General features: G+C 33.3%; 4 protein-coding genes across 4 annotated transcripts; 1 reads left to right on the top strand and 3 right to left on the bottom strand.

Moving 5' to 3' along the window:
• Window positions 1-949: 949 nt before the first annotated feature.
• PGO_041160 (phospholipase A2) lies at window positions 950-3478 on the bottom strand (the record flags this gene model as incomplete). The annotated part of the gene is made up of 3 exons (XM_028686304.1): window positions 950-1988; window positions 2184-2830; window positions 3068-3478. 3 exons carry the CDS (start codon window positions 3476-3478, stop codon window positions 950-952), a joined length of 2097 nt encoding a protein of 698 aa, XP_028542105.1.
• A 2224-nt stretch (window positions 3479-5702) lies between these two features.
• PGO_041150 (hypothetical protein, conserved) lies at window positions 5703-8351 on the bottom strand (the record flags this gene model as incomplete). Its single annotated transcript, XM_028686303.1, has 8 exons — window positions 5703-5804; window positions 6078-6203; window positions 6357-6416; window positions 6587-6675; window positions 7123-7237; window positions 7472-7574; window positions 7748-7826; window positions 8219-8351. 8 exons carry the CDS (start codon window positions 8349-8351, stop codon window positions 5703-5705), a joined length of 807 nt encoding a protein of 268 aa, XP_028542104.1.
• Window positions 8352-8983: 632 nt separating this feature from the next.
• Window positions 8984-10103, top strand: PGO_041140 (2C-methyl-D-erythritol 2,4-cyclodiphosphate synthase; the record flags this gene model as incomplete). Its single annotated transcript, XM_028686302.1, has 2 exons — window positions 8984-9788; window positions 10018-10103. 2 exons carry the CDS (start codon window positions 8984-8986, stop codon window positions 10101-10103), a joined length of 891 nt encoding a protein of 296 aa, XP_028542103.1.
• Window positions 10104-10452: 349 nt separating this feature from the next.
• Window positions 10453-13160, bottom strand: PGO_041130 (hypothetical protein, conserved; the record flags this gene model as incomplete). The annotated part of the gene is made up of 7 exons (XM_028686301.1): window positions 10453-10498; window positions 10678-10746; window positions 10987-11204; window positions 11502-11570; window positions 11776-11967; window positions 12154-12822; window positions 13053-13160. 7 exons carry the CDS (start codon window positions 13158-13160, stop codon window positions 10453-10455), a joined length of 1371 nt encoding a protein of 456 aa, XP_028542102.1.
• Window positions 13161-13257: the final 97 nt, after the last annotated feature.

Raw genomic sequence — 13257 nt, 5'->3', positions numbered from 1 at the left:
GCCACCAGCACCAATCCTCTCACCTTGCAAAATGGAAAATCTTGATTGCTTTAAATGCGCTGTTTTTTTTTATGCACTTATTGATGCACCTATTTATGCACCTATTGATGCACCTATTTATGCACCTATTTATGCACCTACTATTTTGCTCATTATTTTGATCACTATGTTACTAATTTTTTGCTAATTTTGACCCAAACTTCTTCCCCCGCATTGAGTCTGCTCAGAACTTCCTTTGGGGGTCCTTTTGCGTATCGTAACTTCAACACGAGTTCATCCATTTTTTTTCTCTCTCTCGTTATGTCTGTCTCTCTCACTATCTCTTTCCACTTGTTCTCCACTCACACTACTCCGTATGGGGGCGCTACCCCAACCACGATTAGGAAATTTCACAAAAATGGAGTGTTACTTCAACACCCACTTACCTCCTCCCCCTTTGGGTACTCTCATTTGGTGGAACTGTTCACTAATGGTGTATGATGAATTCAGTTATCTATGGTAATACCGTTTGTAAGTTAATTTCAAAAGGGGAAAAAAAAAAAAAATCATTTTTGCACATATGAATATGTAGTCAAACATATGCAGATGTAGATGCTGCTTCTGGAGCAGATGTAGGAACATATTTGAGTCTCGAAATGAATTTGTTTTCACCGTTGGGGTGGGGGATATATACAATCATGTTGACAAGATAAAAAAAAAAAAAAAAAAAAAACTCACATTATTTGAAATTTAGAAAAACATAAGGGTTGTAAGCGGTAAGGTGTAAAAGTACACATTCGGATGCATGGCTCCTCTCTCTTCTCTGATGCAGCTGGAGGAACGGATATAAAACCAAGTTTGCAACTAGGGGGAGGGAGATAGGGAAAGGCGAACAAGAATCAATTACAAATCTGATTTGAATGTAAAGAGATGAGAGTAGTCCTCCTCTCCTCCACTAGCACTACCCATGTCAGAGATACTTTGATCGTATGTAATTATTAGCCAACTTATGAGCCAAACGCTTAATCTCGTAGAACTTTTCATCAAAAAGGTAGTCTCTAGTGGCCTTGGAAATAATATCAAAATCTCTTACATCTTGACTATCAATATTAATATCTCCAATATTTGGGACATTAAAGCGAAAGTATGTATTGTCTCTTCCTGAAAGCCATTGCAATACTTCTCTATGTGTTTCATTTGCTCTTGTAAGTAGATGTGCTGAATTTAGTAGGATTTCAAATGTAGATGCTGATTTTCCGCTAGCACCTGATTGTGTCAATTTCGTTGGTGATTTACCAGTTCCTATAGACACTAAGGTATCTAAATCTTCTTTAATAAATGATGATAGATTTTTATTATTTAATCTTGCACATTCTTCTAAAGCTATTAGTGCAGGGTTACTTGCTTTCAAAGCTCCATCTACTAAATGTATTTCTGGTTTAATGAGGAAACCTAAATTTTTTATATCTTCTGAACTAGGACCTTTTAAATATGTTGGTGCAGATGCAGTTGCCCAAGCAGCTAGCCATAATGGAAATTTATTAATACCTTCATAGGATTCTCCATTTATAGCATTATATTTATGTGCATAATTTCTTAGTAAAAATAATTTATAAGGATTGTGTTTGACATCTGTTGCTGTCACAAAACAGTAAGCTCTTTTAAGAGAAGACATAAAATCACTACCAATCCTTTCCATAAATAAATCTTTCACATTATTTATATCATATCCTTCAAATAAAATTCCGGAAATTAAATTTCTATTACCTTCGAATATCTTCTGCATAGTACTTGGTAGCAAGTTCATTAAATCTTGTAAATTAATTCCTCTTAACAATGATAAGCAGATCAAACCTCCTGCGCTCGTTCCACAAACCATGTCAAAACAATCCACTAGTTTAACTTCGTCATTACCTATTTCTTTTCTTATCTCATTTTCTATTCTTTTCAAAACAATCAAAGTTGACATAGCCAAAATTCCTCCTCCATCTAGGGACAATATAGAAACTCTGCAATTGGGGAAGAGAGAGACAAAGGGGTGGATTTGGTAAGATGAATAATTCATCAATTGATTGATCGTTCGAAAGAGTATGCTACTCAATTTTTGTTTTAACATATAGGTAACTGTGACCTCTTAACATGTTCTGTAAGATATTTGGGGGTGAAGAGGTGATGCGCGAAAAGATTCTCTCCTTTGGACTTACGGTTTCCTGAATGGAGAGTAGGGGTCTCGAGGAATTTGATTATACTTTCCACAGAACATTAATCCATATCTACATTGAATACTCATTCCTAGTGACATGTAGGTACTAACATTGAGATGGAGAGTGCTATTAGTACTTTTGTTATATAGGTATATATATTTCTTCTTCTTTGAGGAGACTCTTATTTGATTTTCATCATTAAAAGTGCAAATAAAGGTTTCTATATTAGTCTTATGTTCATCTAAAAAGAGATAACTATGTTTTTTATTTTTCTCGATGATATTATCAGAAGAATTATTATTTTTCTCCTTATATTTATTTATATTTTTTTTTACATTTTTTTCACATGATTCTTCCAATGTTATATCCATTTGATCAAAATTGTATTTACATATTTTATTTATTTCATCATTTAAATCAAAATTTGCCATCATCATTGAATCTTTCCTCTTTTGGTTTTTATCATTTTCTTCTTTTTCTTTCGATTCTACTTCTTCATCATTGTATTCTGGGTTCTTAGAACCCATTTGTTTTCGATTTTCTTCTGACTTCCCCTCAGAAGTCTTTATATCATTTTGAATTATCAATTTGTAGTTCAGTTCCACCTGAATCTTCGATAGACCGAAATAAATACTGTCCCATTTGCTCTGAAAATAGGATTACAAGTAAATATTTTGGCAAAAAAGGAAAACATGCAAAATAAAAAAAAAACTGAAAGTTCGTTTTTTTTGCTAGAATTTTTCGACTTTGAGGCGGGTGTGGGGGGGGTAGAGTCGGATCGGATCTGAGTAGCCTTTTCTTTCCACCTCTTCTCTCGCAAACTTTTGCGTCTTTGTTTTTTTTTTTTTTTTTTTTGCTTCTCTACTTTTTTTTATTTTACTTACATTGTTGTTATTTTCCACATAGATGCAGTAAAATCCAGGCTTGTTCAACCGGATGGAGTGCTTATTTTTGATAAGTTCCCCATCAAAGACATTCAAAGAATGCTGCTTATTCTGTGGAAAGGAAATAATATCACTGTTCTGGTTATTCCTAACTGCATCATTATTAAAGCATTTAATAGGTTCAGTATCAAAATAATTATTTAGAATTGTGGAATTCTCAGCTCTCAGTTTACTGTATTCATTTTCCCCATTATTCAAATCATCACCTGAAAAAATTGTACTTTTTTTTCCTTTCTTTTTTTTTTTTTTCTTCTTCTCCATTTCTTTATGTATATCACTATTTTCTTCATCACTCACACTGTGTGTGAAAATATCAGTATACATGTAAATTCTTTCTTCATCATTGTTCATTATTATGGATTTTCCTCTTATATTTTTTGTAGCTTTTTTTTGAAGTTCTTTCTGCGTCTATTTTTTTTTTTTTATTTTTTTGCTATACGTATGTTTGGAGCAGTTCTGTTGACTTTTTTTTTTTTTATTTTTTCTCCTTTTCGTTAGGTAAAAAAAAAAAAAAAAAAAGGCATAATATCAGAATGGTCTGGGAAAGTTAACTCAACGGTAGGATAGGAATAGGAGCAGGATTTGTAAAAACTGCTTCAGATGATGTATTCAAATTTTCATCAACTTCTCAGTTGCGTTCAATCTATGCTATCAAAGCAACATTATATAATTTAAACCTTGTATAATTTTATATTTTTTTTTTTTTTTTTTTTTTCCCTATCTTTTATATCTACTCCTAACTTATTCCCCATCCTTCTTCATTATTTCCTACCTCTTCACCTCTTTGGAAAGCACAGAGATAAGAATGGCGATGTTTTAAAAAAAGTATACAAAAATCAATGTTGCTGAGAGAAATATGTTTTGTTTATATAAATATTTACCTGAATTGTAAGATATGACATGAACAAAGGGTAGCTACAAAAAACGGAGAATCTTAAATGGGGAGAATAGTCGAGTGAAGAAGTTTCTTCCCTCAGGTGATGCTACTGATCTGATTAAGTGAGAGGGGAACAGCAGGAAAAAAAAAAAAAAAAAAAAAAAAAAAAAAAAAAAAAAAAATCAAATCAAATCAAATCAAATCAAATCAAATCAAAGTCAAATCAAAGTAAAAGGGAATGATCGCTGCAGGAAGGAGGAGTTATCATGGAGAAGTGGAGTGACAAAGTGACGATGAAAAAAATCATCAGCGCGCAGGGATGGGTTGAATAAAAAAAAGATCAATAAGCGTACCGAAGCATTTACAAAAAAATTTGAAACACAGAAAAAAATGCAGCGGCGGATGGATGCAAAGAGTCACAAAAATGTCGCAAAAAAGTTACAAAAAAATTGCAAACTCTGTGTAAATACTTGCCTGCAAGTTCGTTAAGCGGCTAAAACTAGAAGCCCAAACAAAGTGCACCAAGTGTCAAATAATTGGATAGCATATATATATATATATATATGTATACACATTCAGACGCTTGTGGATCCACCTCCCCCTTCTCGCAAATGTTATGCTCTTTTTTTTTTTTTTTTTTTTTTTTTTTTCTCTCTTTCCAATTGTGCTTGACCCATTACTCACAAGAGATCTTTTGCTGCTATTTACACAACATGAGACCATAGCAACTTTGTACAGGTGGGGTAGATAACCTTTAATCTGTGGCACATATTGTGTCGTTAGGTGAATCAAAATGGCATCTGATGAATCTATTTTTGTGATAACAGCAACACATGGATAATTAAATTGGTGGGTTCATATGTTCCAAGTAGAAATAAAAATACTTTTTTTTTTTTTTTTTTTTTTTTTTTGTGAATCACTTCTCGGCACCCTCACCCCGGAAAAATGAACATTAAAGGGGGAAAAAAAAAAAAAAAAAAGGACTTTCTTATTTGTTTGTTTTCTGCGTGGATATGGATACAATGAACACCTGCACAAGCAAATAAACCAAATGAAACAGGAAAAAAAAAAAAAAATAATATTTAATATAAATTATGTAGCACGGAATTTTTTTTTTTTTTTTTTTTTTGCAACATGAAGGTAGCGAAAAAGGGCATAATATATATAGCATTATGTTGTAGGGAATGAGAAGAAAATTATTATTTTTGATTAATAATAAAAATGTCAGTAGTAAACTAATGGTCAAATTTAACTATTTTGTGTGTCAATATAAATAAGATGAACTTGTGTATGCACCATGTGGTGAATGAAGTATGCACTTCTTTTATATAAAAAAAAAAAAAAAAAAAAAAAAAAAAAATTGAACCAAAGTGGTGGTGCCAACAATAAATCATTGTTCAATTGCAAAACGTGAATAGCCCAACTGACAATTACATCGGTGTCACTATTGTTAAAGAACTAGTACAGGGGATGGGTACACACATCTGTAGGCATGCATGAAACGGCTCCAAAGTGTATTCGACATGACGGGGACAAGCAACAACATATGCAACATATGCAACACATGCAACACATGCATAAACAAATGTATGAACAAATGAATGCTTCTATTCCTTAGTACATATAAGGGGATTCATTCCACCTCTTTAAAAGCAAGACATATCAAAATTCTCCTTCATTTTATCACCCCCTGGATAACTAAATGCATGATATTTCCTGCTTCTTCATCAGGTAATTTTTTAATACTGTCTTTATCTCACACCCCAAGGATCTACAAGCACATTCGGCATAGCTGATAATCTGCACACAGGGAAAAGGAGAATGAAGAGAGGGTAAGATCGTACCTCCTATTTGTAATATATATAAGCTGGGGGAAATAATATACATACATATGGATCTCCCATGTTCTCTTCACATGTATGCATATTATTCCTTGCACCCCAGAAAACCCCCTTAGTGTTATACACGCGAAATGATATTGTGAAAGGGAATGGGACACATAATTCTTGAGATGTTTTTTTTTTTTTTTTTTTTTTTTTTTTTTTTTTTTTTTTTTTTTTTTTCTGCGCATACCTCAGACAATGATTTATTATTAAAAGAATTTCCTGACCCATGAAAAAAACACACAGTTTTGAGGTTTAGACAAATTCCCAAGGTTATACTATTCATTTCGTATTTACTTCCATAATATTTTTCCTCCTAAACAGGGGTACAAAAAATTATGCATAATTTTAAATATTAACGAATTGGTATAACAAATAGTCAGCTCAGTGAGAAGATCCGTAATACTACACCCTCGAATTAGGGAAACTTCTTTATTTTTTTTTATTTTTTTTTTTTTTTTTTGATTACCAAACTGTCAACATCCACAAGGTGAAAAACTCTCTTTGTGTTTGGGCAAATTATTGAATTCTTAAAAAAAAAAAAAAGAGAGAAAAAAAATGAAAAAAAAAAAAAAAAAAGACCATGCTTTTTTGTTACCAAATTATATCAACAGATACAATATTATAAGCTTTACATATTTGTGGTTCTTTTTTTCATTATTTATCTTTTATTTTATTCTATTCTATTCCTCGTATTACTATATTTATGGACACAATAATATCTCGCGTTTTTATTTGCGCATTGATTAATGCAAGTGATATACACGTCAGGGTTGCGCTCAGACATCCTTAAAAGATGAAGAAGTATTTTGGGGGTGCAGAAAATAACACAATTTTGCATATATTCATGATTTTCAATGTTTATGGGGGAGGGGAGTGATGTGTTCGACTCACGCCCTTATGCATACATTTTAGACATCCATAAGTATATATATATATATATATATAGATAGATAGATAGATAGATAGATAGATAGATAGATAGATAGATAGATAGACAGACAGACAGACAGACAGATAGATAGATAGATAGATAGATAGATAGATAGATAGATAGATAGATAGATAGATAGATAGATAGATAGATAGATAGATAGATAGATAGATAGATAGATAGATAGATAGAGAGATAGATAGATAGATAGATAGATAGATAGATAGATAGATAGACAGACAGACAGACAGATAGATAGATAGATAAATATAGATAAATGTTAACGCTGTTGCAAAATTACCTCCATCGTTTTGAATTATTAAACACTTTATGTTAATAGAACATTGCGGGTATTGTTCCAACAGGATTATGCCTGAAATACATTCTATTAACAAATTTCTTATATCTTCATCACTCTGTATAAGGATCGATAAGAAAAAAAAAAAAAAAAAAAAAAAAAAAGAAAGAATTGCAAAAATTAGCTAGCTATTTGGTATGTTGCCTATCATACGATATAAAAAAACATTAACGTTCATGCAAAATAAGCTATAAAAAAAAAAAAAAAAAAAAAAAAAATTGCACATTAGCTAGCTAATTGGTATGCTGCCTATCAGACCAAATGAAAACATAAGGAGGTTGAAATAAATTACCTTATCATTATCCTCAACGATATTCATATTCAGGCTCTTGATTTCTAAAAAAACTTTTCCCTTGTCGTAAGTTGCATTCTTAGAGTCGGGTTTCGGCCCATATCTTCAAAATGGAAATAGTGGATAAATTGCGTTTGTCGCCGGGGGAAGCATAAAACAGAGAAGAATATGTATATACATCAGGAAAACATGTGTAAAAGGCATATATATATCAGCCCAAAGAATTCATTATCCTCCAAACGGCTGCGTGAAGTGAGCAAAAATTTACAAATTTACATGAGTGCCAATATTTTGGTGTTTCCTAAGGAATAAAAGCATGATGCATCGGAATATTCATCGGCTCCCAGTTTTATAACTGAAAATGGGCGAGACAGAAGAGCATTTGTGTCATTATTATGTAGTAGAAGGGGGGTGAAGATTAGCCTGAACAGTATTCTGGAGATTTCCTCTGGAATGTTCGCCTAACGCGTTACTCCGGAGGGGCCTCGTCAAACACCTTCATTGAGCCAAGGTTGCGTGTGTCCCTCATCCAACACATGCATACGTGCATACATACATAGGTAGCACATACATAGGTAGCACACACGTAGGTAACACATATATAGGTAACACATACATAGGTAACACATACATAGGTAACACATACATAGGTAACACATACATAGGTAACACATACATAGGTAACACATACACATGAGCACGCACTGCACTCTCCGAATTTCATAGCAGGTGCACACGAATAATTACACATGTCCCTTATTTCATTGTTCTTGCGATTGTTTATTCTTTTGAATGTTCCACTCTTGCGGAATTCCTCATCGATTTTCTCTATTTTGCTTTTAAAGTTGTAGGGGGGGAGAGGGGCCTTATAATTCGGCATTTCCCTGGAACAGTTTTTTGTGGTTTCAGCAGTTATAGACTTTTACAATTTTCAATTTCTTGGAGAATTGCATATCTTCTTGTTTGCCAAGCTCTGCATCATAACTTAGCATTTTAATTACTGTTATGGTAAGGTGTACATATATAAATATGTACATTTACGAGTAAATATGTTAAATGTTCCGTCAACTGCAACAAGTGAGAACGCACGAATGTAGGAAGCAATTATAGTTTCAAAAGCTATATATTTTTTCGTTTATTAACTTTTTTATTTGATCTTTAGCATATTGGCTCTTTAGTTTTTTTTTTTTTTTTTTTTTTGCAAAAATTGCTGCGTGCAACCTGAACAACGTTCATATTTTTTTTTTTTTTTTTCCTCCAAACTTGTCATATCTGCTAAAGTAGCAATATTTTACTTCCAACTTGGTATACTAATTTTTTTTTTTTTTTTTTTTTTCTGTTCAAAATTAGTTTCCAAAATACGCCGTTTAAAATATATCCTTTTATGTATTCTCCTTTGTATGCCCCCCACTCCCATTTTTTTTTTTTTTTTTACACCATTATGTGCATTTTTTTGTTAACTCCTTAAATTAAAAATTTCACTTTAATCTCCATTTTAAGGAGAACTAGATGATGCTACGAAAAATTTACACTTTTACAACACTGATTCCTTACGTGGTCATTATTTTGCTAAGTTCATCAGAGGGGAGAAGAAAAGACGCCCAGCGGGATCGAGCGAAACCTTATTCCTTTCTTAGTCCAAATGTAATGCACAAACATTACATAAAAATATATGAACAGAATAAAAGGGAGAATAAGAAAAAGAAGAAAAAATTGGAATTGTTTTTTTCATACGACGATATAAGAATAGGCCAAGGATACGACATTCATAGGATATGCGTTTGTGAAGCGGAGGATAGTGCTTCTACGTCTGCTTCTACGCCTGCATCTACGTCTGCATCTGCCTCTACTTCTGCCTGTACATCTGGATCTGCCTCTACATCTGCCTGTACATCTGCATCTGCCTCTACTTCTGCATCCATTGATGGTGACACATTGGAACATCAAAATGATGGCATCGATAAACAGATTATGAAAAGATTAACTATAGGAGGGGTCAAGGTGAATAATATTTCCGTTCTTGCCCATAGCGATGGTGATGTAATTTTTCATGCATTAGTAGACGCTATACTTGGAGGTCTGAATTACTCAGACATAGGAACTTTATTTCCTGATCGCTCAGAAAAATACAAAAATAAAAATTCACTCTCTTTTTTAAGATATGCTAGATTTATTATGCATAAAAAGAATTACACCATTGGAAATATGGACATCATTGTCATTGCTGAAATTCCAAAGATAAGTCTCATTAGAAATCAAATTATTAGAAACATATCTTCCACATTGGCCATTTCTGAGTCAAAAATATCTCTTAAAGGCAAGTCCTACATACAAGAGCGCTCTGCTTGTCTGATAGATTGCGTATCTTATTGATTGCTTATCGTTTTCCCAGTTACCACTCCAATTGAGGGAGAAACAAAAATAACATCTTCATCATCCGTATAGTGTATATATAGAAAATATAAACAAATGTGTATGTAATACATCGAAATTGGTTCATTACAAAATGTATATCTATTATTATTCCCTCCTAACAACACACATAGGAAAAACGCATGAAAAATTAGGACCCATAGGAGAGAAAAAGGCAATCGAGTGCTTTGCAAATATTTTGTTAATTCGAAAAAAATAAAAAAAAAAATTATGAATTGTTCAGAAAATGAGCTTATCTTTGTTATTATACCATACTGTGGGGTAATTTCAATTTGCAAATAAAAATGTGTACATGAAAAATTTCTGTGTGTAAGCCAAGTACATCCGGTAGCTGTGTGCTTCATAGACGACTCGTCAATTTCTTGTTCTATGTCTACAATGTCTACGAGTGTGTCGATAATACATATATTTGTTTTTATTTCATTACTTCGCTATTTCATTACTTCGCTATTTCACTGCTTTTGCTATTTCACTGCTTCGTTAGTTTATTCTATTTTTTATTTTTTTTTTCGACCTCCACTACATGTACAGGCTTTCTCCAAATACACTCAGCTGGGGACTCCTTCAGGTGAACAATACTGCAAAATGGCGTATCTGAAAAAGAGAAGAATTGAGAGAAATATATGAGAAAAGGTTTCAAACTCAAAGTTATTTGCAATCATTTCGGTTGCCATAGTCCACATTATATCCATGTTTTTTTTTTTTTTTTTTTTTGTCTCGTTTATGTCTCATCTGATAACTTTTTTTTCTTTTTCTTTTTCGTTCTGTCATACTCTCCATAGTTGCACCAATCAGGAGACTTTTTGTTCAAATCTTCAACGATGTCTCTATTAACTCCACAACTGAAAAAAATGGGAAAGAAAATAAAATAAATTGGTTATGTAACAAGGGAGTGGCATGACAAGGGAGTGACATAACAAGGGAGTGACATAACAACTGGATGGCATAACATGGGGGGGGTGGAGCGTAATTCTTAGGGTCGAGATGCATCCCCCGTCATTTCCATCTATGCCACAAATGCACCCAAAGATAGATACACTTAGTATAGTTTCACGAGCGAAACCCATATTGTTATGACTTACCAGATTGGAGATTTCAAGCATCGCAAGGCGATAATTCTAACGGGAAAATATCCCAAAACATTTTTGTGCGAATGCCAAAAGTTAAACTTGAGGTCCCCAAGACACCTTCGATAATTTGCATCTCCTTTGAAACAAACAAAAGAACTTTTTTTCAATTCATCAACAAGAGTCTTTGGCATCACCCAGTAAGGGAGAGGCAGATTCCAGTACACGTGTTCCTGAGTGGGAGTGGAGAATGGGGGGGGGGAGGGGGGATAGTATGGGGACAATTGTATGTTAAAATGGGTTCTATCAAATGGATTCTGCTAAATGGGTTCTGTTAAATGGGTTCTGTTAAATTGGTTCAGTCAAATTGGTTCAGTCAAATTGGTTCAGTCAAATTGGTTCAGTCAAATTGGTTCAGTCAAATTGGTTCAGTCAAATTGGTTCAGTCAAATTGGTTCTGTCAAATTGGTTCAGTCAAATTGGTTCAGTCAAATGGGTCCGCTTGCATTTTTCAAGACTCTCGAACTTACTTGTATTTTCCATGTCTGTGTATCCAAGAACTTCTTCCACTTGTTCGCCATGAAAACTGTGTTAGGGTACTACAAAAAAAAAAAGAAAAAAAAAGAAACTCGACAATCAAGTGAATTTTGTTCGGGGAGTTGAACCCACAAAGTAGAAAACCATTTCAGCAGAATGATGAGCCAATGTAATCCATCCAGTTGGAATTCAAAAATAGTTATAATTCAATGCAGTTTAACGCATTTATATTAAGTATTTTTTTTTTTTTTTTTTTTTTTTTTTTACCTTTTCATCATTGCACAGAGAATCCAAAGCGTAGGTAATATCCTTGGCCATGGTATCCGAAACAAAGAGTGGGAATTTCTTCACGTGAATGTGCATTTCATCGAAATAGAAATTCAAGAAGTGTAGGAGGCATAAGTCTGTTATGAATTCTAATCCCATGTTATCTAGGACAATGTCGAATCGTGTCCATTTCTGTGGGTGGGCGTGAGTGGAAGGTTGACAAGTGGGCAGATAAGCACTTAGCACAACAAAATCGGTGCAACAGAATCGGTGCAACAGAATCGGTGCAACAGAATCGGTGCAACAGAATCGGTGCAACAGAATCAGCACAACAGAATCGACGCAACAGCGCCAAAGAGACGAGCTGGTGGGGCTCACCTTGGAAGTTATGTCCCTTCGAAGGATGTCCACATCATTGCATAGAACCTTGTGCAAATACATACTGTCATGCAATTTATTTATATCATCAATATCAAAATAAAATTTTTTTTCGCGTAAAGTTTTCTTCTTTATATCTTTTTCGTCTGATTTATGTTGTTCTGCCTTATTTTTTGTGGGGTTCCAACTAAGGTCAAACTGATTTGACCACAAAGAAAAATAAAAGAAAATATCAAAAATTTTTGCATTTTCAGAAGATTTATTTTCATACATTTCTAACAAACCTTTTGCACATGTACATATTTTTTCGATTACATTTCTGTTACAATTTATGGAATCCTTTTTTTCATATTCAAAGAAATCATAATTCGAGTTTTCAAAATCGTAAGAACAGCTCAGGTAACGATAAAAATAATATTCATTAAAAAGCCACGAGTTGTTAACAACTTTCATGTTTTTCTTGATGAAATAATCCAATAGAAAGTTCCAAAAGGTTATATCTTCTTTGCATTGTAACATTTCATATGTATGCTTATCTCCGTTCATAAACATATCTCTTATTTTTGCCAATTTGCCATCGATTTTCTTTTCTTTTGTGTATTCCTCATTGTGTTCCTCTACACCTTTCAGGATGGTTTGAGGAATTCTCCTTACTATGGTGTCATTTTCCTGTGATTGTTTTAAGTGGCGATGGAAAAAGGCACAATTGAGGTCTACATTTCAGGGATTATTTTGGTAATTTTTGGTGATATGGGCACCAAAATGTTGGACAGGTCTGTAGTGTCCCCTCAATCAGGTAGGTATACTCCGTTCTCAACTAGCACCTGATCAACTCATTCCCAATAGTTTTTTTCACTTTTTCACGTTTTCACATTTTCACTTTTTCATATTAGCAGTACCATCGTGTTCGGCTTCTCACATGTCAGAATCGGAGGTAAATTTTCATCTTCCCTCCTAAGGTATGTAAAGACGTCCTTAAAATTTTCGTAAAAATGGTTGAAATACATTGTATTAGTTGGAAATATGTAGTGGACTTTTTATAGGGGGTTAAAAAAAAAAAAAAAATCTTTTTTTTAGTGTGCTTTCTCAAATGTGTATTTTTTT

This window comes from Plasmodium gonderi, assembly GCF_002157705.1.
Source record: "Plasmodium gonderi DNA, contig: Chr04, whole genome shotgun sequence".
Classification (NCBI taxonomy): Eukaryota; Apicomplexa; class Aconoidasida; order Haemosporida; family Plasmodiidae; genus Plasmodium; species Plasmodium gonderi.
Note: the sequence above shows the minus strand (reverse complement) of the source record. Positions and strands in the feature narration are given on the sequence as shown.